Source organism: Rhipicephalus microplus, unplaced genomic scaffold, assembly GCF_043290135.1.
Source record: "Rhipicephalus microplus isolate Deutch F79 unplaced genomic scaffold, USDA_Rmic scaffold_14, whole genome shotgun sequence".
Lineage (NCBI taxonomy): Eukaryota > Metazoa > Arthropoda > Arachnida > Ixodida > Ixodidae > Rhipicephalus > Rhipicephalus microplus.
This window is the reverse complement of record NW_027464587.1, coordinates 19,607,189-19,631,950: the sequence shown is the minus strand read 5'-3', so window position 1 is coordinate 19,631,950 and position 24,762 is coordinate 19,607,189. Positions and strand designations below refer to the sequence as shown.

Sequence of the window (24,762 nt, the reverse complement as noted above, 5' to 3'; positions counted from 1 at the left end):
TGTAATCGAACACATTTTTCTGTAAACTATCTCATAGAACCCATCGAACCATCTCGCGACATGCGCTGTCGAGGGTGTGACATAGGCGTCACACTGGAGTTTCGCAGACACGTAATGCCACCTGTCGACGCGGTTTGGGGTAGTGCAAAGCCCGACCTCCATACACAGTTTGCTCCGCAACCAGGAGAAATTAGCGTGGACTAAACGACCATGTAACTAATTATTAGATGTGTTTGCACATATAAGAGTCAAAAAAAGAGCTACAAATCTTTCTCCGCTTCTCGGGCGCATCACCGAGCTGCCATGACCTGCTTGCTGGTTCATTCGCCAGAACAACGGCGACCACAAAAGAAGTTGAAACAGCGCCATGCTCGACGAAAAAAGACCTCAGTTGACACTACTGCTGCATAATGAATTGCAACGGATGTAAAGGACTTAATTTTTACTGATTTCCGTAGCTGTGGCGAAGCATAACGACGAAAGCGCTGGATACGGGCCGTTGCGAATGTGTTGGGTAAGCGAATTTCTTGCGTCCTCCACAGCTGGTCGCACAAGAAGGTGTGAAATTTTATGTCTCCCGTTTTTTTAAATATGGTAATCTTTTTGGGGACCATTGACGGAAAAACTTTGGTCTGTCTGTCTGTCTGTCCGTCTGTCTGTCCGTCTGTCTGTCTGTCTGTCTGTCTGTCTGTCTGTCTGTCTGTCTGTCTGTCTGTCTGTCTGTCTGTCTGTCTCTCTGTCTGTCTGCCTGTCTGTACATTTGTCTGTTTGCCCGCCCTTACTAATATCTTAAACGCCATTAAACGGCGACCCCATCCGCAGCGCCCACCAATATTGCTCAGGGTTCAGCGTTCATACTTGTGCGATTGTCAATGGAAAAGCAATTATTGCCCATAACTGAGACACTATAACAACAGGTCGATGTTTCGTATGTGTTCCTTTATACTAGACAAGGCACACACAAGTAATTCTAAGCACCGTAGCGTTAATCACGCTGCGCTGACAGTGGAACGCGATGCTCAAAAAGGGAAGTGCTTTCAATGCATTGCTAAGACGAAACGGTGGTGGCACCTGCACGTCACTTTGCGTTCTACACGTTATCACCTCCGAGAGAGGCACGCATCTTTCTCCGCGGGCGCGCATGCCTTCCATCGTTTTCAAACTGCCAGATTGCGCTCGTGTCTAACGTGCCTCAATGCACTCTTTCGCCTCCGCTACACGCTCTAAGTGCTAACGCAGCGCCTCCGGAATAACATTCACCAATTTTCTTTTTCTTGCACAGAATATCAAATAAGCGTTTTGTTTACTTTCTCCAGGCGCAAGACTATCGTCTTTCGATGACAATTGCAGTGTAATATTAACATTACACGACGACAGTTCCAGCTGATGTTAACATGTACGCTATACAAGTAAATCGTAAAATGTTACTCGTGACCACAATCACGCATTTCTTGCCACTGGTCTGCGCCTTGGTTTGCCTTTCGTCGTACATCCAGAAAGTGGACACGTATGTAATCTCATCCGCAATAGATACAAACGGAAGACAACAGACAACAGGTCATTCTAGGATACGTAATAAAACAGTTCAATGCACAGGAAGCGAGAGAATGCAACTGCGAAGGCGAAAATCACCGGGACCAATCATGCGGGATACAGAAAGCTTCCAACCATTGATCTCAAGATATATTGCTCGTGTGTGCACTTCATCACTTTGGCAACATGTGTATGACCTAATTTACGCATTTAGGCGCTATAGCATGCACGTCGAAGTGCTTGCCTGGAACTCGATGTCATGCGATGCTCGCTTGCGCCTAAATTTCGAGTCGCAGCTCGCCGAAATAACTGATCATCTTTTGCATTGTACCGGCAGTTCGCTTTGATGAGCGTTCTACTTTTTCGAAGCGAGGCTGGATTGAGAAAAGAGGCATGCCAGGTCCTCGCTTTTCATGAAACCGCGCCACGACATAAAAAAAGAAAGGCCTATGCATGTTCGCTTGCAGACGGCTCTTCTTGTACTACCCTGTCATGGCAAGCACAGCGATGAGGGCACTGGTGACGCCGTTTTCGCAGCGCCGCCTGAGAAGAGTCTGACGTCTATTGTCAACGTGGAGTGTTTCGAGGCCTACCATGACCCGCTCAGAGTAACCAGCTGTTGAGTCACCAGGCGGCTGTCTCTTTGTGCACGTTGTAATAGTAGCGAAGCCTGGAACTATGGAGTGGATTGTCCTCTCCAGCGCCTTCTAGTGAGTCACCCTCTTCGAAGAAAAAGAGCACCTCATGCAGAGAGTTGGTCCTCGCCTTGACTGTCGCTTTCGTGAGCCGTTGCCCAGTGTCAGCCAATAAACGTCCTAACCATGGAAATACACAACATGACCTTTGATTGGCGAGGAATGCATATTGCTTTATAGGGGAACAAAACTTCACCAATCTCGGCAAGAACCCCCTAGGGAGGTCACAGCAGAACCTTCCAAGCAGGCAGCATTACCGAAGAAAACATCTGGCTCAACTGACCAGCGCTGCCTCTCTGACAAAGCTGGCCATGACGCTACAGAGTGCTGGTACCGAACGGACGAGCACTTACATTCAGCACAAGATCACCTTTCAGCACTGTCACTAGTGGAGTCCCACAAGGATCAGCAATGGGACCAGTGTTATTTGCAATATAAAATATAACCTCCCTGATGCTCTACACAACTCTAACGCACTAATGTACGCGGACGACAGAGCTTTATTATGTACAGGTGACACAATCTCAGCACTGCAAAAGGAAGTGATGGATGATTTAGCGAGCACTTCCTCGTGGTTTGTTTAAAACAAACTCTAAATAACAATAAACAAAATATGTAGTTTTTACTTGAGGGGAAATGATGTTGACACCAGTCGCGTTAGGTGAAACAATAGCCCTATACAAGAAGATGACAAATCAAGATATTAGCGTCATTTTTGACGAACATATACACTGGGAAGCGCATATTCAGAGCATGTGCAGGAAGGTCGCGTGTGGAGGTTATCACCTCAATAAAGCAAAGCAATATTTTCCCCGTGAAATACTCAAATCTCTATATTAGGTGTTTTGCCATAGCCATATCAGTTATTGTTTAGAATCATGGTGTGTAACTTACAAGACATACCTACCACCTTTACACAAATTACAGAAAAGGGCACTGAAAATAAATATTCCTAACAGTAGCAATGATAGAGCTCATGACATTTTGCAGACATAGAAAGTGTTATTGCTTACTGCTCTGTGTAATCATCAAATTTTTATTTCAGTTATAGATTATGTGCACTGCTTTTTTTTAATTCTATTAACGTGTTTCGTTTTCCTCGCGCAGTGTAAGACACGCGCTGAAAGGCAATCTGAATTTACCAAAATGTAATAATGAATACGGTGAAAGAGTGCTGGAATTCAATGGAACTAAAGTGTTAAACATTCTACCTTTCTTAAATCGCGCGTAACTTTTAACAGCGTAGTGAATTCTTTTTTCTTGCAAATCAGGATCTTTAACGTATTTGCTATAAGCTCCACTTTGTAAAAACCATTGTTCATATGTGATTGTAAACCTATATGTAAAAGACTGCACTGACCTCTATGTGTATTATCAACGCTGGATCGGTACTAGCCTTTGCAGGGTATTGGTCCAGATATCTGTATATAAATTATTGTAAGAGGAACTGAAAATAAAGCACTTGTGAAAAAAAAAACCTGCAAGACATGGGAGGTTTCGCAGAAGTGGTGAAAGAGAAGGACCTTTAAGTTTACGACCGGTAAAATCGAACTGAAAGCGAAGACACAAAGAAGGCACACGCATACAGACACACACACCTGCGTTACAGTGTTACTTTCAACAGTTCTATTTGGTTATTTCAAAGATACTTACAGGGCGAAAGTGTCAACACATCTGCAGCGACATATAGAACAAGGTTATTACTAGGCATCGTAGCGCACACCAAGAAAATCAAATTCTTTTTTCGCCAGAGCAGCGGAGGGCATGCTCATACACTTGTCATCCATCGTTTAAACATCCTCTGCTTCTGTTATTTTATAGGTAAGCTGATTCCTGTTTTTTGCCCTAAATATCAGCAGCAGAACAAATTTCATGTGTGCTGGCACTGTCACCACCAGAAAATCTGAAAGAAGGTGATAAATATGCCACACTACGAAGCGGTGACAATTTATACAAGTAGTGAGCATAATACCAATGAGCCCCATACGCGTGTGATGCGATGGTGATGCGACTGGTGCGCGTAATTGTGAATGATTGAAAAGTGCGCGAAATTAAAGGATGACCGAGTGCACGTGCTGGGTCGCCTGAACAACGACGACGCCGAGGACCGGTACACGTGAGAGCGTGGAGCGCAAGCATCCAAGACCATAAAGCAAACAAGGGCCAATGGCTGATCACCACGGAGTTTTGAAAGGCCAATCGGGACGAGACAAGTGTGCCCCAGAGGAAGCCAATCCTGAAGGGCAAAAGAGCTAGGAGTTCGAGGTGAACGAGGGAAGAGGAAGGTCACAGCTGGGAGCTGAAGACAGGCAGTCGGGTGGCAGACCTGAGCCTTCTGGACTTCACCCGGTCTGGACCTCCGGACAACGCCTTCCAAGGACGGCGAGCTGCCTCAACGGTCGAGACCAAGGCCTGCAGATTCCGGTGCGGGTGCAGCAACGGCCGTTCGGGTCACGGGCCTGAGCCTTGCAACCAGCCACCTCATCGGGCGAATCTGGGCCGCCACAGGCATCACCGAGCGAGTCCCGTTCCATCGTCGCCGCCAGCGAGCATCGGTACACGCCGTCGCCACCATTACAGCAGCAACGTTTTGGTGAGATCGAACTTGCTCTCTTCCCTGCACCGCCGAATCACCGCGTCAGAACTGCATCATGTAGCTGTGACTTTCCGTCGGCAGTTTCGGGACTTTAGATGTTTGTTTTCCTTCTAAATCCCGCTTTTAGCCAGCTACTCATTTCTTGTAGTTTGTGTTTGAGTTTTGCTTCAGTTCTGCAGTAAATGTTTAGGTGTTGTTTGTTAAGCAAACGGCTTTGTCCTTATTAGAAAAACTCTCCGGGGCTCAACCAGGAGAAACAAATCAGCAACAAGAACCCGCATCACAACGCGCAAATAGAAACACAAATGTGCCAGTGGCAAGACGAGTCGTACAATCGCAACCGGTGTTCGTTTTGAAAGACATGGACTGTAATACTGTAATCTCCGGCACGCTTTGGTTTCCAAGGAGAGGATACTGGAACTGAAAGGCAAGTGTCCCTGTTGAATCTAACGATTCATGAACTTCCTGAAGCCACAGTGTTCCTAGACACGCGTTGTTTAAAGGCATCACATGAGCGAAATGTATGAGAGATCCCTATACTTATGTCATGTTCGGAAATATCGAAGGTTCCCGTCCGCCTAATGACCTGGCCGTTTTCAGGGAAAGGCAAGAGCAATAAAATGATCTACCCTGCCTATGAAGATACTATTTCCCCTGCAATTCCGCCTATCAGAAATGAAGGACTAGCTGATGTATGCCGCTAAAAATTCAGCCACGAACCCCACAGACAGTCTGGACGTAACGGCTGCCGAGGTGCAGAACATCGTTTGCGCAAACTTAAAAGATGAAAGAAGAGACTCGGAAAAGCGCGCTTTTCCGAGTCTCTTCTTTCGTCTTTTAAGTTTGTGCCAACGATGTTCTGCACAGTTACACACCAACTAGCCCGACAGCATACGTTACTGAGCTGCCGAGGTCGTCGCTGTGACAGAAGAAATTGAGTTCCAGTCACGCAAACATGGCGGTTGCTGCAACCCGCAATCACATATGTCAAGCAAGGCATACTAAATGAATTGCAGGAAAACGACAGATCTCTAAGGCAGTTTTCAAAATTTTCGCCTACGTATCAGAAATCTGCGAAAATCAATGTTACCTGCACGATGACCTTTCCTACAGAAAGCACAAAACCAGAGTCAGTGTTGGCACTAGATAATGATGAAATCGTTTTATTATGAAAATTCAAAGAAAACGGGGAGGGTACCTATTCCAGGACACCTATGGTAACCTCCACGACAGCCTGGGACTTGAGAATGAAGGCCCGGCAGACCTCGGTGGCCCCGTCGCGAAGGGTGCCTTCCCACTGCTCCGGGGTACGGGTGCACCGAAGGATTGAATGGGGGGGGGGAGTAAGTGGCGAAGCACTCTACGGTAACGTGAAAAGTTGTGAAGATAGCGCCACAGCCTGAACAGGCATCAGTATAACGAGTCGGGTACATTTTATTCATGAACTGGAGGTTCGGGAAAGTTCATTTCTGCAATTAGCGACGTGCGACAGCCTCTTCGCGTGTAAAGGAGTCTGGTGGTAGTTGGTATTGCTGTCATTGGCGTATGTACCAATGTGTGACTTTGTGATATGTGACAAGTGGGGAACCTGGCTCTGTGTTGGCCACCTCACTGAGCGGTGCCGCTAGGAGGGTGAGTTCTCGAGCAGCCGCATGAGTGCACTCATTACCCGACAATGAGGCATGACCAGGAGTCCAGAACACGTGTATGTTGTGCCTGTTGTGTGAAGTAACTTTGGATGTGCGTAAGAAAATAGAATGCGAGCTTTTCGGAAAGCCGCGACCTGTTAGGAAAGCCCTACGTGCCGCTTGCGAATCAGCTGGCATGTAGTATGTGTCCGCGGGGAGGCACAAAGTGTGTTGGATCGCCAAAGTATCCGCCAGGATTTCACCCGAATCGGTGGCTGAAGAATGGGAAGAGGTTGAGGCAGCACTTGCGATCTCATGAGTACCGCTAACAACCACCGCTGTGTGTCCGTTTGTCATGCGAGACACCTTCATGTAGTAGACCTTATTCGCCTCAGCGTCACTGAGAGTGTGATTCAGGTATCTCACCCGTGCCCTCCGATGACCGACGTTAGAGCACATGCTCAAGGTGCATGTTGCGGGGCAGTGGATGTACGCGAAGCGCTCGAGCTATTCGAGTGGCACGGAAGAACCCTGCGTTTCCGGAGGTTCAGGGGGGACTGGGTGACCCAGGTGGTGAAGTACGTGTCTACCCGTTGGTGTGAAAAGAAGGGGTTGGCATTGACTAATCAATTGAGCCTCGAGTACTTCATTGAGGGTATTTCGCACTCCGAGGGACAAAAGTCACTGCGTAGAAGTATAGTGCTAAACGCCCAGAGCGACATCGAAGGCCTTGCGGGTGAGTGTGTCCACCCGTTCATGTTGTCTTTGTGTTAGCCGGTGAAATGGCAGATGATAACTGAAGCGACTTATAATACACGCATCCACTAGCCGAAGCATGTCCCGCTCCCGAAGTCACGAGCGTCTATTAATTACGTGTCGGTTCATGACGATGATCTGCTCTCTCTGGTGGAAGAGTAGGGAGATGGTGTGTCGTGCCCTGCCACCAGTTGCAACGTAAAGCCGAAGAATGCATGCTCGCTCTACACTCCCAGTCAGGTGCCGGATAACGAACGGCATATAGGCAGCACGCTCCTGCGTACTAACTAAAGTCCTCTCTATACGGCTCCCAACAATAAAAAATACCCGTCAACGCCGCGCGGCACGGAAGTAACGAAGAAGAAAAAAATAAAAATGGGGAGAACGGCCGCCTCTGTCGTGCGAGCCTGGCGCAGGATCCGGCATCCACTTACGCAGAACCGTTCAGCGACAAGCGCGAGTGCGTAAAAAAAAGAAGAAACGCCCCCCCTCCCCCCCGCCCCCCGCTTCCTGCGGCTGCCTAGCCAGTCCGGCGCCGGCTTCACGTTAACTGTAGCCTGCATGACGTGGCATTTGTGCGTTGCCGTTTCGTCCCGCTGTCTTGTGATGGTCGTTTTTATACAAGATGGTCTGTGACGGCAACATTTTCCAGTGCCTTACGGCACACTTTATTCAGGATATTCTACATATCCATGCAATCGGGCAAACACTGGGACGTGCAGTCCCAGTGATGAACTAAATAAAAAAAAAGTACTAATGCATGCACGACAGCTTACTGAAACACTGGCCTATGTATGTTGAAGCTTGTGCTCTACGAGCAAGTTGAACTGATGATTTTAGGAAAGCAAGGCAAAAAAGAAACAAACCGACGGCAGTGAGACAGAGGAGGATCAAAATTGAAAATCGATTGGTAGATGTTTGATTAGTGGTTGCGTAATTTGATGATGAACATCAAGTACAGAAGTCAGAAGTTAAGTGCGGAAGTCAGCAGGAGAGCGTATGTCACTGACATTTGCTCAATCTTTTAAATATTAAGTATAGTTCTCATATTCCAGCATTCATGGATTTGTAACAGTGAACCACGACCAAGACAGCCAGTGTATTGCTGTGGAGATAATGTACAAGCTATAAAAATCCCCATTTTCGAAAGAGCAACTGCATGCAGTAAAAATAAAGATATTGAGGTTCGTTCTGCACCATTTCTTGACCCCAACTGCAAGCGCACCTTTGCGAAAGAGATGGGCTGAAGCATTATTTATTTGTAGGGAGACCAACCTGTCGGTTGCTAGTTTGTGTACGTCATACTTGACCTTTGCGTGCGTTTAGGCATTCGCTTGAACGCGGTGTGATGCTGAATAAAGGTAACAGTAGCCACTCCCCATAAATAAGACTAGTTAAGGACTGAAAATGAGTAAATACAACTCTATATCGCGAAATAATGCGCATAAATTCTAGTTGCAGGAATAAGTAATCGTTGAAATGCTAAAAAGGCGTTGCTGCCCCAGCGTGCAGCTAGCGGCAGTTTGCACGTACGAAATGCAAATGTTCGAGTTGGCACGCTAAAATACCCATGCAGCGTTTATGTGCGAAAGCGTATTGTCTTCAAACAGCTGAGAATAGGCTGCTGTCACTGACACGCGCGTATCTCCCGACACAAATCAACAAAATCGTTCAGAGCACATGCACGTGTGAGAAAAATACGTAGGTTTCGACAGCCGAACACAGCCTGGTCCACGAATTTCGGTGATCGTAACACCCGCAGTTCACGGGGAAGCACTAAAACCACGCGCAAACACACGTTAATCATTCTAGCGAAACGGCGCACCATGAACTGAAGTCGGAGCCGAAAGCGCTCACCGTGGTTTTCTCGAGTTTACGAAGCCCTGCAAATTACTCGCTGATCAAATGCATACATATGGCACAAAAACAGTTCAAGGTTCTGCCGACGGTTTGCAAAAAGCCACTTGGTAGATATATACCTCCACAAAAAGACTCGCCTTCATGCGGTGGCATAGTGGTGCAACGGGTAAGACATCGGCCTCACGTTCATGCGGTCCTGAGTTCGAATCAGAGGCTGTGTGTGCTTTGTATGTTAATCTCGCAGATGTAGATGATTGTGATACTAGTAGTTTTCTAATTACCTGAAAGTGTAATATCCGCCGCATTATTGGCGAGAAACCACTCTCTAAAGGGTAAAATAAAGCTTTGTTTTTCCGCCACCACGTCAGGGCCGAGCTGCCTACGGAAATGTCACGCCTAACCGCAGGACGCATCTTGCCAGAGAAAATTTGGCCTAAAATCCTGGCTAATCCGTGTCCTGGCTATTCTGAAGGCCACTTCTAATCGAGCCGGTTTTTCTGGACACGGCTACGGAGCCGCGTAGAAGCGGCGATAATTTGACTTGATTTCCCGCCTGCAGGCGTGTAGTCTAGCCAATATTTGACGAAGAGTGTACCTGTAGGATAGCTGCTCCTTCGACGAGTACAATGATGTGGGGTGGGGGATTTTTACTTTGGCCGCGAAAGACGAGGAGCCCAGACTTGTTAGGAGCACAAGTGAAGCCACCCCGTCGAGCATAGTCTTACAGAAACCTCTACCACTTGTTAGAGCCACTCTTAAATTTCGCCGCAGGAATCCGAAAACGGGCACGACGTGATATCGCCGGCATAGATGGCATGGTACAGGCCCTCAATTTGGTCAAGTTGTTTAGGGAGACCTGAAATAGTAATAATAAATAATGCTGGTGAAATCACAACTTTTTGAGGGTTGCCTCTGCCTGGAAGGCAGGTGATACTCGAGCAATGCGGGCCTATACCAGTTGTTGCAATCACGAAGAGAGGCTCTGACATAGGTATAAAGTCGAACGCCACAGCGTGATTCAGCGAGGTTGCTGAGAATGAGGCCGAACTCACATTGTCAAAGGCCGAGTTAAAGTACAGCACAAGCAAAGCGCGGGTTTGGAGACCCCGCGATGGACCCAAGACCTGCCCTCTCACTGGAGCAACACATCTTGCGCGGATAAGTGCGAGCGAAAGCCGAATTGAGTATGCGAGAAGAAAGACTGGCTCTCGAGAAATGGCTGCAAGTGCTGCAGGATAACATGTTCCATGAGCTTGCCTATGCATGACGTAAGGAAAATCGGTCATAATATATCGACGGAGATGGGTTTTCCCGGTTTTGGGATGAGGGAAATTTCCGCATGTTGCCATGCGTGGGGTAGCATGCCGTTGCGCCAACGCTCGTTGAACGTGTCCACCAGGTCCGTAAGATCTGCGTCGTTGAGATTTCGAAGTGTCGTGTACCGAATGTGGTGAGTACCCGGCGCTGAATTCTTGCGGATATACTTTAACACGGAGCGGACTTCTTGCATTCTGATTTCGGCATCTAGGACACTGGGAGAATCTGTGTCGCACGAGTATAGGTGATATTGCCGACTCACTGCAGAAGAGACGCAACGTGCTTTCAGTTCCTGCAGGAGATGATCAGGAGATTCTCTAAAAAAATGAGTGAGGACATGCAACAGCTTTTGAGTCGGTGTCTTTGTGCTCGATGGGCCTATAATTACTTGGAGAATGTTCCATGTCTCGGCAGTACTCAGGGTGCTGGTGAGACGATTACAAAATACCCTCCAGTTGTTTCTCATGGGAGTCTCGGCGTATTCCTGGGCTTTTCGCGTGATACGCGCAATCCGAATTTTCAGTTTACGATTTAGGCACTGACGCTTCCAACGCTTTGTCAGCCTTCTTCTAGCCAATATTACGTTCAACAAGTAACGCATCATGTATTCCTCTGATATATGTATCAGGTCATGTATTGCTTCAATCTTAAATGACTTGTTTTTATCCAAACTTGGCAGAACCGTTTCAGATTATTTTTTTTGGCAACCGAATCATGCGCATTTTTAGATTTCTTGACGACTTCCTCATTCTTTTTTACAGGGACCCCATGTCCCGTGCCTTAGATATCCTCAACTTCATCAAGGAGTTGTTCAAACCCCTTGTTTTAACTCATGAGTTGCCTGTGCACTCTCAGGTTTTAAGATATATCTCTAATTTTTCATGAAGACCACACTTGTTAGACGGACAAACCAAGGAGCAATAAATCCCTGCTTCCGTATCACTCCGCCCACACAAAACTTCTCAAGAGAGGCATTGTAAACCTGTGCTTTAGCAATGCTTTACACAAGTTTTGTCCACATCAAATGGCTGCTAGTTTTAAAGAGCAAGCAGTGCGACTTTCGAATGCTTACCCCTCCCACATACAGGTTTCTGTCGCGGAAAACTTGGTGAAGAAACTTGATTGATATGTGGGGTTTAACATCCCAAATGTGAAGGAACTTCAGACAGACCTCGGATCAAGCCCTCCCCCAGGTTGAGCCATTAAGGCCCAGTAAGGTCGCCGTAGTTCTTTGTCTACAAAAAATCACCCATAACTAAAAAATTAGAGAGCGGGCCGATGTAAAGGTGGTCTTCACTGCCCCGGAAAAGTTGCCTTACTTGTGTATGAAGGTTGTTTCGCATGAAATACCAGTTTGTTCTAAAGAGCAGAAAATCCTGTTTATTAGGTGTGCTGAAAATATAATCTATCAGATACTGCTTTCATGCGGCAAGCACTACATAGGACAAACTGGACGCTGTATTATTGATCGGCTACGTCAACACGCGTGCAACGTCAGGAATGGTCGCGGTGGTTTTTCGGTACAGCACTGCAGCACGTGCGGTGGCTAAGCACTTTATCGTGATACCGTGATTGTTGGTAAAAGCAGAAATAAATGGACAAGGGAGATAATCGAGGCAGATAAAGTTAGTAGATGAGGGCTGAACTGTGCTAGCACTCCCTCAATCGAGCTTAGTCACAAAGAATTGTCCTTCCTAAGATTGTAAGTTTTCGCGCATGACATATGTAAGTTTCAAAGCTGTTTTGTCTGTTTTCGCATTTCTTGAGTATATATATGCATGCTCTACGAAATAAAATTTTGTTAGAAGTTAGCGCTCTCCTTTTGCCCCTTCCCTTGTCCCGTGTCTCAATTTTTACGCACTACGATATTACTAGTCATGAATTATCAACACGCCCAACTGCATACCCTTGCCCCTTCTCGCATCCCACAAGTGTAGAAGATGCAGGTCGACGCCGGGATTGACGGGCGTAGTGGTGATCGACTGCGTGGTGGCATTGAGGTCAGCCGTAAGAGCCACGAGCCATTCGTCGTAGCCATCCACTTCTAGACTGACTGTCCGTAACTCTCGAAATTCAGCCCTCTTCGTTATATGAACTTTACGTTCAGGCTGGTGCGAACTGGCAAGAGGAAGGGTGGTTACGATGATATGGTGGCCACTCCCAAGAGTTACATCTGAGGGCCCACTTGAGATGATTGCGCCAGTACCACGAATCATCGTGAGATCGGGACACGTATCTTGTGAGACGCTGTTCCCGACGCGGCTCGGTTGTGTGGGATAAGCAAGCAACGTGCAGCGCATATTAAATATGGCGTCTTACAATTCGGTTTCTTTTTCAGTGCTCTTAGGATGTCCCCGAACTCTGTGCGCTGCGTTAAAATTTCCGCAGATCAAGAACGTGTCACCAAACTTACCAAGTTCTGTAAATAGATAATGAAAATCGTGCGTGTGAGCACGAGTGGAACTGTTAATATTTAGAATAGAATAACTCTCGCTGCGTTTGGAGTGAGTGATTACTTCTGTCATTTGATGGGAAATGTCAGTGGCGACTGAATGTAGGCGTACTGTGAGACGGTTAGACACAAGTGCCCTTATGAGACCCGAATCGCTACCAAACGTTTTGAAACCTGCAAGGAAAAGGGTGCAGTTGGACTCCTGAAGATATATGACGTCAGGAGCCATTGAGGTCATGGCAGTGTACTGCTGCAGGGGACCCTGCTTGCGGCGGAACCCCCTGCAGTTCCCTTGGCCAATCACAAGTTGATCCAGGTTACGCGGCACCATCTACCCTCCTAAGAGACGCGGGGCGTGTGTATGGGTGGGAGAGCTTTGTGTTCGGTGCGAGTGTTAGAACAGGGGTGAACTCTTGGCGCATTTGTTGCATGTCTCGCCCAATTTGTTGCTCTATTTCTATAAACAGATGGAGATACTGTTACTGATTAAGGTGTGGAGCGCCGCTACTGTGTTGTTGGGGGTGTCCTGCAGCGCAGACACCGCCTGATTGAGCATATCAAGGCTTGCCTAAAAGTGGCACACGTAGCCTCTATCTCGCATCGAAGTCGAGCATATAGATTATACAATTTGACTTCCATTTCTGCTCGAAGCTGATGAAACGTACTCGGGTCGGAATTATGTGTCATGTGTGAAGCTGGAGCTAATTTTGGGGACGGGACAGCGAAGAAATGTGAGAGCAGGGCAGGCCCATTCGCCCAGCTTACCTCCCAAGGTTTTGCCGGGCGTTCCTTGGCTCCGGCTCCTTGATCCTTGTTTGGCTGGTTGCCGCCTGTCAGCTGGAGAGAAAACTAGTTTGTCGGCAGCGGTGCAACGTCTTCCGAAATGGGAGCCCGCTTTACAGTTGGTGGTTGTGAACCCGTCCTGGAGTGGAAACGAACGGAGGTCTTGCTCCGTGACTTCCACATGGACCGAGACCGTGACCTGGATTTTCTATTTCGAGTTGAACATCCTGCAGACAAGCCGCCCTGGGACGACGATGATGGTGCGGGGTTATGTTCTACATGTCACTGTTGCCGTTTCTGCTGAAGTGCCTTCCGGACGCGTTGCTTTTTGTAGGCACGCCGAACGGGGGTGGGATAGCCCGTGTCAGTGGTGGGGTGATCACTTCCGCATGAACGGGACCTCGGTGAGCGTGAGTGTCCCGGTGTCGGGTTCCTAAGGCCACACGTCTTGCGTGTGACGCATGTTGGTGTGGGCCAGTAGTCAGAACGATTTCCCAACCGGAGACGAACCGTGCAAACTTGCCTGCGGGGGCGATGCACGTAGCACCGGTATTCACCGCAGTATTAGCGTATGTATCATGGCACCTGCAGTTTTTCGAAGGTAATGTGGGCCGTGCTTGTTTTATCCATCGTTCTTGCCCATATAACGGCGTGGCCAGGGGTAAGGAGATGATCCATAGGTTCGGAGGGGCTCATTTCTCGGTCGATGCTATAGATTATGCCTTTACAGAAATCGTCGAGAGCGGCAATGTAAAAAGACACAGGATAGGTATGCTTGTCTAGGCGGAGGTGCTGGGCACTGTAGAGGCCTAGGGCGATGTGCTCATGTGGCATGCTTACAGCAGTGAGGTTTCGTTCAGGGCGCAAACGGAAAACTATCTGGTTGACTTCAGCAGGAGGTAGGCTTTCGGCAACTCCAATAGCCCACGTAAATGTGCAGCGAGTCAAGTGGTCCAAGCGTAGACCTCCTAATGGTCATAGGATGGCTTTGTAGTCGTGGAGAGACGAAGGTGGCGGCCGTAATTTCGTTGGCTAACGTTGAGTGGTGTTGCCTTGAAGTCAACTCGTCTGAGTTCCTTGCTTCCGCTGAGAGATTGACAGATCGGCTTGTGTGCGTTGATTTTTCTGCAACAGCACCCAAGCAGAGCCATTATCGATGGAGCGGGATGTTGTGTCATCATTGGTGGGCGCAGGCGGAGTCATGTCCATAGCTGCTGCCGCAGCCGTGTTCACAGCGTTCTCCGTAACTTTTTCCGGCGGGTAAGTGAAAATCTCCATGGCGAAACTGTACGCGCCTTCGGCGTGTACGGCGACAGGGAAGCTAAATAATCATACGGACTTGCATAACGGGCAGGAACGCCGAGAAGATTTCGTCAGATTGGTGTTCATTGAACGGAAGCGGTACTGCTCTCAGTTCAGCCACCGTCGAACGCTGAAACCTCACCGGTAGTAGAGATGCGCCGCGGCTAAAGAGCGCAATGTGCGTCTCTGGCAGCCACTCCTGCGAAGATTGAAACTGGCAAAAAATGATCGATGTCACACCGTGGGCTCAAAATTTTCTGGGCGACTTGGTGAGCGAAGTGAAATTGATGGCAGAAATAATAAGTTGCCTGGACCTCTGAATGAGAGGTGGAAAATGGAGCCCATGCGGAGCACGTCCATCTGCGTCGTTGGTCACGTGAAGAACCAGCTGGCGCCAGCTGAAGCTGGTTGGGCGGAAAATGAGTTCCAGTCAGCAAGGCTCAAGGCTCATGTGCCTGGGTTGAGTGTTTTCCCGACAACCAAGTTTTCTCGCAAGGCCGACTTGCGTCCTTGGTCAGCGCAATGTGGATAACGGCCCAGACCATTTCAGTGCCTGGCGTTCATATTGAGGCACGCCTGGATCTTTGGTGACCACGTCGTCGTGCGCACCGACGGGCCGTAAATGTGTGTTGTCGCTCTGCCGATAGACACGCCAAACTAGACGCCAGGCTCGAGTGTGTTCTATGTGTTTGTGCGTGTTGAACCAGCCCGTCAGACACGTAAGCCTCTACATTAAAGCCTTTTATGCGTAAGTCAAAACATTTTAAATGCGAATGCATTTCTTATTCGGGCTATGTCGGGGATCTGGCGTTGTCCGCGGCGTCCCCGGTGGTGCCCACGCACCGGCTGGTGTTATCTCTCCGCTCTCACTCCCTCTTCCATAGCAACAGCTGCAGACGCGCTTGCTAATCCTCGCTCCTAGCAACCGGGGAATGTGGTGCGAGAGAGTGTACGAGAGGGTAGGTGCAGTGCTTCGCCGCTCCTTCTCTCGCTGTTCGCTCTCTCTTCTCCCTGCAATTCACTTTCCCGTCTACGTGCACCTCAATTTCGACTTTTCGCTAGCTGGGCGCCTCTGAAGGGCATCCCTAAACGTGAGCTCGCCACGTTTAGGGATGCCCTTCATACGCCAACGCTAAGCAATGAACAATGTCTGTTTCGTTCACTTCCTAGTATTTTTGTAACATGTATGCACGCTGGTTACTAGAACTGGAGACGCATATCGCATCCGGATGGATGGATGGATGGATGGATGGATGGATGGATGGATGGATGGATGGATGGATGGATGGATGGATGGATGGATGGATGGATGGATGGAGTGAGTGAGTGAGTGAGTGAGTGAAAGGTTTAATTTTTGACTCGTGCTTTTACTTTAGCCACCAATTGGATAACCTCCTTCTAGTTGTGATGATGTTTATTCGAGCAGAGAAGTCGCAACGAGGTTGCAACAAAAAATGGCCGTACGGCAAGTCTGGCAAACGCGGCACATGCTCTCGCGCAGTCAGAGCACGGGGCTTTTTGTTCTCTTCCGAAGGCGCATACGCGTTGGTGCATATGCTCCACTACATAGTTAATTCCACCCGCTTATAGTCTATCTTGCCCTCCCTGTCCCTAAACCCCAGTGCTTTTAAAAACTCTGCGCCATCATCAAGAACTATAGGGTGAAGTCCTTTACAAAACATTATCAAGTGTAAACCAACCTTAGCATAGATACAATGAATGATAATCTGACGAGTATCATTACGGAGTGTGCAGTGGAAGTTGGAGGCAAGGTAGTTAAACAGGACACTGGCAAGCTTTCGCGGGAAACGAAGAATCGCATTAAGAAGCGTCAAGTCATGAAACTCTCAAGTACAACAGACAAAATAGAACTGGTAGAGCTTTCGAAGTTGAATAATAGGCGTAAGGTATCCGACGTAAGAAGGTATAATAACATGGAGAGAATTCAACACGCTCTGAAAAACGGAGGAAGCGTCAAAGCAGTGAAAAGGAAACTTGGGATAGGCAAAAATCGGACGTAGGCACTAAGAGACAAAGAAGGCAAAATAACTACCAATATGCATAGGAAAGTTAAAATAGCGGAGGAGTTTTACAGAAATCCGTACAGTAGCTGGGACAACCACGACTTTAATACTATAAGAACTAGCAGTAACCCAGACGACACTCCATCAGTAATGAAAGAAGAAGTCAGAAAAGCGTTGGAGAGCATGCAAAGAGGCAAAGCTGCTGGTGAGGATCAGATAACATCAGATCTGCTAAAAGATGGAGGACAGATTGTGTTAGAAAAACTAGCCACCCTGTTTACGAGGTGTCTCCTGACGGGAAGAGTACCAGAGTCTTGGAAGAACGCTAACATCATCTTAATACATAAGAAAGGAGATGACAAGGACTTGAAGAATTACAGGCCGATTAGCTTGCTCTCTGTAGTATACAAGCTATTTACAAAAGTAATCGGTAACCGAGTAAAGAAAACATTAGAATTCAATCAACTAAAGGAACAAGCAGGATTTCGAACAGGCTACTCAACAATCGACCACATTCCTACTATCAATCAGGTAATAGAGAAATGCTCATAATATAACCAACCACTATACATAGCCTTCGTAGATTACGAGAAGGCGTTTTATTCAGTATAAATGTCAGCCGTCATGCAGGCACTGCGGAATCAGGGCGTCGATGAAGTATATATAAACATTGTGGAAGAAATCTACAGGGGATCAACTGCTACCATAGTGCTTCATAAAGAAAGCAACAGAATACCAATCAAGAAGGGTGTAAGGCAGGGGGACACAATCTCCCCAATGCTATTTACCGCGTGCTTACAGGAGGTTTTCAGAAGCCTAGAATGGGAACAGTTAGGGATAAGAGTTAATGGAGAGTACCTTAGTAACCTGCACTTCGCCGATGACATTGCATTGCTGAGTAACTCAGGGGACGACTTGCAACCCATGATTACGGAGTTAAACAAGGAGAGCAGAAAGGTAGGTCTTAAAATGAGTCTGCAGAAAACGAAAGTAATGTACAACAACTTCGGAAAAGAGCAGCGCTTCGAGATAGGTAATAGTGCACTTCAATTTGTAAAAGACTATGTCTACTTAGGGCAGGTAATAACCACGGAGCCGAACCACGAGATTGAAGTAACTAGAAGAATAAGAATGGGATGGAGTACATTCGGCAAGCACTCTTAAATTATGACAGGTATATTGCCACTATCTTTTAAGAGGAAGGTATATAACAGCTGTATCTTGCTGATGCTTAGCTACGGAGCAGAAACCTGGAGACTTACAAAGAGGGTTCAGCTTAAATTGAGGACGACGCAGCGAGCAATGGAAAGAAAAATGGTAGGTGTAACCTTAAGAGACAAGAAGAGAGCAGAGTGTATTAGGGAACAAATGGGGGTTAAGGATATCATAGCTGAAATCAAGAAGAAGAAATGGACATGGGCCGGGCATGTAGCGCGTAGACAGGATAACCGCTGGTCGTTAAGGGTAACTAACTGGATTCCCAGAGAAGGGAAGTGGGTTAGGGGAAGACAGAAGGTTAGGTGGGAATGAGATTAAGAAGTTTGCGGGTATAAATTGGCAGCAGCAAGCACAGGACCGGGTTAACTGGTGGAACATGGGAGAGGCCTTTGTCCTGCAGTGGGCGTAGTCAGGTTGATGATGATGATGATGATGATGATGATGATGATGATGATGATGATGATCAAGTGTTCACCATTTTCCTCTTCCCCTCCACACGCACTGCATACCGTGTCTACCCCTTCGTATTTGCCCCGAAATGTCTTGGTTCGCAATATATCTGTCCTGGCCTTAAACAGTAGAGAACTACCCTGAGTATTATCATAGACCCTTTCCTTGGCGATTCCCTGCTTAAAAGTTTGATAGATCTCCAGTGCGGACTTCTTAATCATGCCAATTTCCCACATATCGGTATCAGCTTCCTTCACCTTTTTCTTAATCAATAATTCTTTTTGCTTTGGCCCCCTGCTGTTTTCTAAGTATTTACCAGTAAATATTCTAGTCCGCTTCCTCCATTTTCTATCGACATTTTTCATGTACAAGTAGCTGAATACATTCCTAGCCCAACGATCCTACCCCATTTGTCTCAATCGCTTCTGAAATTTTATCTCGCAGCTAGCTTCAGTGCCCTCAAATGATGTTCATCCCATATCACCTTGTACTCCCTGATTTGGTGTATTTTCGTGGGCTCCTGAGGCAAGCCTACCTATTCCACGTTGCTTAATTTCTAGTCTTGCTTGAATTTCCGATCTCATGCACAAGACCACATTGCCGAACATTAAACCAGGAACCATGACCCCTTCCCATATTCCTCTCACAACATCATACTCATTGTAATTCCACAGTGCCCTGTTTTTCATCACCGCTGCATTCCTGGTCCCTTTAGTCGTCACGTATAATTCGTGTTCCCGTAGGTACTCGGCCTCATTGCTTATCCATACGCCCAGATATTTGTATTTTTCTCTTATCTCTAGCGTGGCCTCCTGTATTCTAAGCGCACTACCTTCATTATCATTAAAAATCATGACTGCTGATTTTTCTCTTAATGAATCTGGAATCTAACCTATCTCCTTCATTACCGCAGATGTCCATCAATCTCTGCGAATCTTCCTTGTTGTCGGCCATTAGCACTATATCATCTGCGTACATCAATGCTGGTAGTGCCTGTTGAATGAGTTTTCCTTGTTTGACGAAAGAGAGGTTGAAGCCCTGTCCACTTTCCTCTAATTTGGGCTCTAATCCTTGTAGGTACATCATGAATAATAAGGGTAACAGAGGACACCCCTGCATTTCTCGCGACAGAAAAACGCCCCGTGCGGTGAACGGTGATATTGGCTGCAGTGCGTACCGAAACAAAACATTATTTTAGGGGCGAAGTTTCTTATAGCGCCACCTGTTCGTCCCTCGTAGTCGTAGTAGTCGTAGTGTGTAACCAGTCTTACATTTTGACCTACAAGTTGGTGCCGGTGGGAGATTTCTTCTGTGCGTTGTTGAACAATAAAAAATTCACAGTGTGTGCGTTAACTAAAAGCCGAATTCTCCTGTCTCATTCTTCCTTAGCAGTCATTAGCATGTATATTGAGCACTATCGGACAAGAAAGGGTGGCTACGTTATATTCGCTGGGCATAACCTCCTTAGTTTTCGAAAGGTTTAGCGAGCGTTAGGCCGCAGTGCCATGAATACAGTGAACTAGTATATTCCATGAACTCGAGGTGGTTAAAGGTGGGAAGTATACACGAAGCGCAAGCGGTAAGAAAGTGTGCGTGTGCCACTTCTTATTTAGTCCATGGAATGTCCGCTGGGTGGCGGTGCATATGCGAAATATATGATGAAAAGATGCGAGATGGTGTTACTTGGAGTGTTCAATAGATGGACAAACGGACACACAGACAGATGCATGAATGGACTCACGGATGGCTGCACCGACAGATGGACGCATGGACGGACGCAAGGGCGGATACATGGACGAACGCAAGGACGGACGCACAGATAGACGTGCGGACGCACGAACAGACGCACGCACAGACGTGTGAATGGACGCATGGCCGGTCACACAGACGGATGCATGGACGGACGGATGCTTCGCCCCACTCTACATCATTCACTCCGTGGATATGCTGTCATTTTTTATTCTAACGCTTCGTTCTCCCGTAAGAAACGCCGTTATGGACCCTACGCAATGCATTCGCATTTTCTCACGATTCCCTTCATAAAGGTGGGGGCATTTGTGTGTGTGTGTGTGTGTGTGTGTGTGTGTGTGTGTGTGTGTGTGTGTGTGTGTGTGTGTGTGTGTGTGTGTGTGTGTGTGTGTGTGTGTGTGTGTGTGTGTGTGTGTGTGTGTGTGTGTGTGTGTGTGTGTGTGTGTGCGTGCGTGCGTGCGTGCGTGCGTGCGTGCGTGCGTGCGTGCTAGGTCTAAGCTTACATCATCTCCACAACCCCATAAAAAATGGGGCGACGACCACGGCTGTTGCTTTGTTTTGATTACACCGAATGCGTTATTCGAAATCGCAAGTTTTGATTCTGCCACCGGGCAGTTACCTTTCACCCACTTTCACGAGCTCATTTCAAAGAAATTCCAGCGTCGGCGTCGTTGGTTATGCGCGAAAAATTATTATTTTTGCGGTACCATAGTTTTGGGCATCGTTTTGTGACAAAAACATGAAGAAGGTCGCAAATAAAATGATTAAGAAAAAATTTTGGACCTCCGTGGGAGTTCAACCCCGATAATTGGCATGCCAATCGGGTGTTCGACAAAACAGCCACGCCTCTGCTTCATGATACAGTGAAAATAACGTCCTCTGCTCTAAAATGCAGTGAAACTTTCTTGCTTTACAAATACACAAGTTCTGTATGCATACTTCACAATACAACACGAAATATTGACGTAATAATGCATTGTGAAAACGTAAATTGCCATCGGTCGTCAGAACAGGGGATCATCACAAGGACTTCAGGCTTGTCGCTCACTACAAAAAGTACACACGCAACTGCACTCTTGAGGCCACGTAGCGGGTGCATGGGAAGTTCGAAAAGTGCCTGAAGTATGCATTGGGAATAGAATATCGCTATCCCGTTCAACTCTTCAAGACGAAGCTTAAGGTTCCCCAATTTCTTTTTCTTTCTTCACATGTACTCTGCAATTACTAATGACATCCTGTAAACTTTCTTTAGCATCGCTGTCTGTTAGGTCTAAATATTGTTGTATAAAGCTTGCACTATTTTCAAACACTATGACCAGAGATATGGAGAAATCGTTAAAACTTTTTTGTCCCACAGCCCAAAGGTGAGCGTGGAAGTCATTGTTCAATCGCCTTGTTGGACAAAAAGCTAGTGCCACTGCTGTCCACATTTTTGTGACTGTTACGCCAATTCTGATGTCGTGCTGTGTGCGTTCAGAATGTACAAAAAAAGATGTTCTATTGAGATAAAAAGTCAGGGTTCTTGGGAAATTGAACTTTTGTTGGAAGGTGTCTGTACCTCAGCTTATTCCTTGTGTTTGTCGTGCTTCATTCGCATGAATCTACAAGTGGGCCACAGCTTTGTAGAGCTGCAATATTACGCATATGTCTCAATGAGAATGAAATTTGCGCGATTGATAGGTTCTTCGCTGGCATAATTCGGTTGACTTGCCACAATTCGCAGCAACGGAGCCACTGCGTCGGGCCTTTTCTGCGCAGCGTCCTTCTTGGCGGACCAGCTCAAGGCCGAGCGCCACGCCGACGTCCTCATGGCGGCCCGCACAGTCCGGCAGCACAGGCCCACATTCCTGCCTTGCCTGGTACGCTTTGCCTGGTGAACACTGGCAAAGGGTTTTCACCTATAGAGCTTTCTATAGATTCACTAGAGGACTCTGGCGCTAGTGCCTGTGGGAGTGTAATGGCGCTTTCACCAGCTTTGGATTCATGGATAATACACCTATTTCCCTATTGTTTGAGCTGGCGGCTTTCAGTGCGCTCGTGTTTCGTTTAATCTTGTGTTTGGGCGTTTGTCCCACATGAAAAAAAAATGCATTGTTGTGAAATTTTTTAGCCGACTTGAACTGGTAAGCCTACGAAATTCCGCAGACCCTATATACGTTTGGAATCATTGTTATGTGAAGCACGCGGACCGACGCTGACTGTGTTATTATTTTCTATTGAGCTAAACGTTACAAAATGATTCTAAAGAACTTGCTGGCACAAGGCTGGGGCATCGTGTTTGTACACCATGTGTGACTCCGTCGACGTATGTGCATGGCACGGAAGTTGTTTAAAGAGGGGTCGCTGGCGTGCAATAGGCTTTCCGAAAAGGTATTTCATTTTTTTCTTTACCTACATCCAAACTTGTAATCCCCTCTTTCTGCGCGTCGAAATGCACCTTGGTCGTACCCCTTAGGCATTGTAGTTAACTTTTGTGATCATCAAAGCGTGATCCCACTGATTGGTCTTGCTGGTGCGCTCGTACTCAGCCAGCCACTTGTCCATGTGCACGTTATCATGCCAGGGTCTCGGAGCTAGGTCACAACAACGCGTCTGGGTGCGTAAGTTGTCAGGACTATCTGTCGGCATGATAAACTGCCCGAGAAGACGACCGCTTCTAAGTTACATCACGTCCATCAAAGATGTTACGGAGAAACGACAAAATACAGAGGGACGACAATACACAATCACAGTAGTCGGCCAAAAAAATAACCTATTCAGATGTGAATAATTATGAAGGATCTTCCTCCGGAGGTTAAATCCGGTGAACCGTGAATTCTCCGTCATCCGTTCTGTCATCACAACGACGCGAAAAGGGAAGCGCGGTGTGTGTAAGGTATATGTATACGCAACGTATATTTATTTCCATAATTATTCAGTCTGTACAAAACTTAAATATTGATGTAAATATTTCTATGTTATTTTATGGACAATAACAGTCCCCCTGACTGTTGTTATTTGTAGAGCAAAGATTATGAAACAGAATCTCTATCGCTGACTCCGAAAGATAACGACTTACGCGTATTTTGTGATAGCTATGAAGTGACCGCAGTAGTGAATACGGGCGCATATTTGTAAGTAATCCGCAGCGAGCTTGCCAGAACACTGAAGAAGGTACTGACTCCTTCACATAGACCTCAAGTTCGCACCACAGGGGACACCTCATCCAACCAATTGGAACGTGCACGGAATGATTAGATAAGGGGTTTCACATACGTCACCAGTTTAATTGTGCTGTCGGAATGTTCTATAGAAGCAATTATCAGCATGTACTTCGTGAAGGCTAATCGTGCTGTTATTACTTGCCAGAATCGTGCAAGGTATTTTCAACCAAGAATGCGATTACAACGTTTGACACAGAAGAAAAAGTCAATGATCTGTGTATTGCGGATGACGACGTGGTGGTAATCCGAGGTCCAGCATAGCTGTCAGGGTGAGAAGCAATGCGTTTAGTGATCATAAAGGGCTCGCCGACAGCAATACTGCGCTCATACACGAAAAGGGAATCGGTATGGCAAGAGGCCTTGTGCGGCTTCTTGATGAATGTGCTAACGTCTTGCTGACAAATTTCGTGAAGTACAGCACATTGCGAAGGGGACCGTGATTGCAAGTATCCGTGACCTCGTCTAAGTTGCGAACCTGAGTGCCTCTGAGACGTCACCACCTGATTTTCAAGACTTGGATTTTGTACTGGCATCTATGGACATAGACCAGTGACTGTTGTCAAACCAGAAGATACAAATGCAGAACCTCGTATGAGAATACGCCGTGCACTTTTCAGCGTAATTTAAAGTCTGACAAACACCGCATCATTGTCGATGAATCAGTCAGACCCATCTGGCAGCACCCCTACAGGGTGTCACTAAACGAAAGGGAACCTGCCTAAAAAGAGGTTCAGAAAACGCTCAAAGACGATGTGATTCAGTCGTCGGCGAGTCCATTGGCGTCACCGATGGTATACTCGTAAAGAAGATAGACCACTTCTTACGGTTCTGTTTGGAATACCTAAGGCTGAACTCCGTCACTCATTGAGATGTTTATACCCTTCCCACGATTGACGACCCTCTTGATAGACCACGAGATGCGAAGTTTTTTTTCTTCCCCAGGCCTAAAACGTGGGTACCGGCAAATAGAAGTGGACAAACGAGATTGTAAGAAAACTGCATTTGTGACATCAAATGGGCTATACGAATTTAAGGTATTTCCATTCGGCCTTTGTTTCGCTCAAACAATGTTTCATCGCAAGATAGACAGTGTGCTCTCCGTACGGAAGTGGTAGTCTTGTCTAGTTTATTTTCACAATGTTGTGGTTTTCTCAACTGCCGTCGTGAAGCATGTCCAATGACTGCGACCTGTACTA

General features: G+C 47.0%; 1 protein-coding gene across 5 annotated transcripts in view; it reads left to right on the top strand.

The window, feature by feature from the left end:
• LOC119180589 (receptor-type tyrosine-protein phosphatase kappa) overlaps positions 1-24,762 on the top strand; it is a 631,290-nt gene that overhangs the window by 582,594 nt on the left and 23,934 nt on the right. For all 5 annotated transcript variants that reach the window (XM_075882906.1, XM_075882909.1, XM_075882908.1 and 2 more), the window contains one exon: positions 22,087-22,222. In XM_075882906.1, coding sequence (XP_075739021.1) covers positions 22,087-22,222 — 136 coding nt within the window. The remainder of the gene's footprint in view (positions 1-22,086; positions 22,223-24,762) is intronic.